This window comes from Octopus bimaculoides, chromosome 14 (genome assembly GCF_001194135.2).
Source record: "Octopus bimaculoides isolate UCB-OBI-ISO-001 chromosome 14, ASM119413v2, whole genome shotgun sequence".
Taxonomy (NCBI): domain Eukaryota; kingdom Metazoa; phylum Mollusca; class Cephalopoda; order Octopoda; family Octopodidae; genus Octopus; species Octopus bimaculoides.
In genome coordinates, this window is record NC_068994.1 from 31,490,347 (window position 1) to 31,492,135 (window position 1,789).

The window sequence follows — 1,789 nt, forward strand, 5'->3', positions numbered from 1 at the left end:
CTGTGGTAAAGAGAGAAACAAAGGTTTGGTCATTCTAGACTGAGAGAAACAAGGTACCAGTAAAGAAGGGTTGCTTTATAAAATGGATGAAGAAAAGGTGAGGTTTCAGTAGATTGTCTTTTATAGAAACAAGGGGTCGATAGAGACTAGACTTTTTTAAAGAATGAAACACGAGATGTTAAAACTGGTCTTATATATAAAAAAAAAAAAAAAGGGATTAGTATAGATTGGTCTTAAATAGAGAGAAATAATGGGTCAGTATAAACTAGTCTTTTTCATGATACGCAGGAATTCTTCTTGGTTCACTTCTCCATCATTATCCCGGTCAGCTTCATCTATCATTTCCTAGAGAGAAAAACAAGATAAAAGGAAAAGTTGCAAAAAAGAATTTCAGATAAAACAGTGAATGCATGAGTTTGTTTTGTGTGTGTGTGTGTGTGTGTGTAGAGCAGTTGTTTATCATTGATCATTTAATACCCACTTTCCTATGCTTGCACAGGATGGACGAAATTTGATGAGGTGGATTTTTCTAGGTCAATTACCTTTCTTGTCGCTAATTCCTCACCTGTCTCCAGACAAGATATTATTTTCCTATGGCCATGGAGTGCCACGTTGATATATATATATATACACACACATGTACAGGTGTGGTAAGAAGCTCGCTTCCCAGCTACAAACTCCTGGGTTCAGTCCCACAGCATGGCACCTTGGGCAAGTGTCTTCTACTATAGCCTTAGGGTGACCAAAGACTTGTGAGTGGATTTGGTAGATGGAAACTGAAAGAAGCCGTTGTATGTATATATATATATATATAACAATTAGAAAATGGAGGATAATATGCTGAACCCAACTACTTGCAGACAATGTATCCCGTTGAATTCATTAATTTAAATCGTAAGCAAAACTTCCTTTCTAAAAAACACTTACAGCTTTCTAGATACGGCAAATAGCGCTGATGCCACAAACCGCATATGTGGTGGAATGCACACACACACACACACAGAAGAAATGACGAACGACAGAGCCCTCTGGAGATATGCTGTGACTGAGAAGACCCGACAAATAAAGTGAGATCACAGCTGTAACCTACACCAGTGTTGCATAACCAGCCCACTCAAAAGTACCCTTGGATCGTAGGGTGACATGCCGTGCTTGAGGAGACCTATTGAGTCATGTACATCAACATCAAATGAAATCAAATCACAATCAAACGGAAATTGTAGTTGTGGTCCCCGTGCTGGTGACACGTAAAAAGTACCATCCAAACGAGGTCGATGCCAGCCCCCTCACCCCAACTGGCTTCTGTGCCGGTTGCACGTAAAAAGCACCATCTAAACGTGGCCAATGCCAGCACCACCTTGACTAGCTCTAGTGCCGCTGGCATGTAAAAAGCACCATCTGATCATGGTTGATGCCAGCCCCCTCTGGCCCCTGTGCCAGTGGGACGTAAAAAGCACCCACTACACTCTCAGAGTGGTTAGTGGTAGGAAGGGCATCCAGCTGTAGAAACATTGACAGATCAGACTGGAGTTTGGTGCAGCCTACTGGCTTTCCAGAACCCAGTCGAACCAGCCAACCCATGCCAGCATGGAAAACAGTCGTTAAACAATGATGATGATGATGATGATGATACATACATATGCATGCATATATATATATATATATATACACACACACACACACAAACACATATATATATATAAATATACATATATATATATATATATATATACATACATATGTACATGCATATATATATATACATACATATATACATACATATATACAT

General features: G+C 39.7%; 1 protein-coding gene across 2 annotated transcripts in view; it reads right to left on the reverse strand.

Annotated features, from left to right (window-relative positions):
* Positions 1-126: 126 nt before the first annotated feature.
* Positions 127-1,789, reverse strand: part of LOC106874071 (uncharacterized) — a 20,068-nt gene continuing 18,405 nt past the window's right edge. For both annotated transcript variants that reach the window (XM_014921657.2, XM_014921656.2), the window contains exon 5: positions 127-345. In XM_014921657.2, the coding sequence (XP_014777143.1) occupies positions 256-345 (90 nt within the window). In that variant the 3' untranslated portion in view covers positions 127-255. The remainder of the gene's footprint in view (positions 346-1,789) is intronic.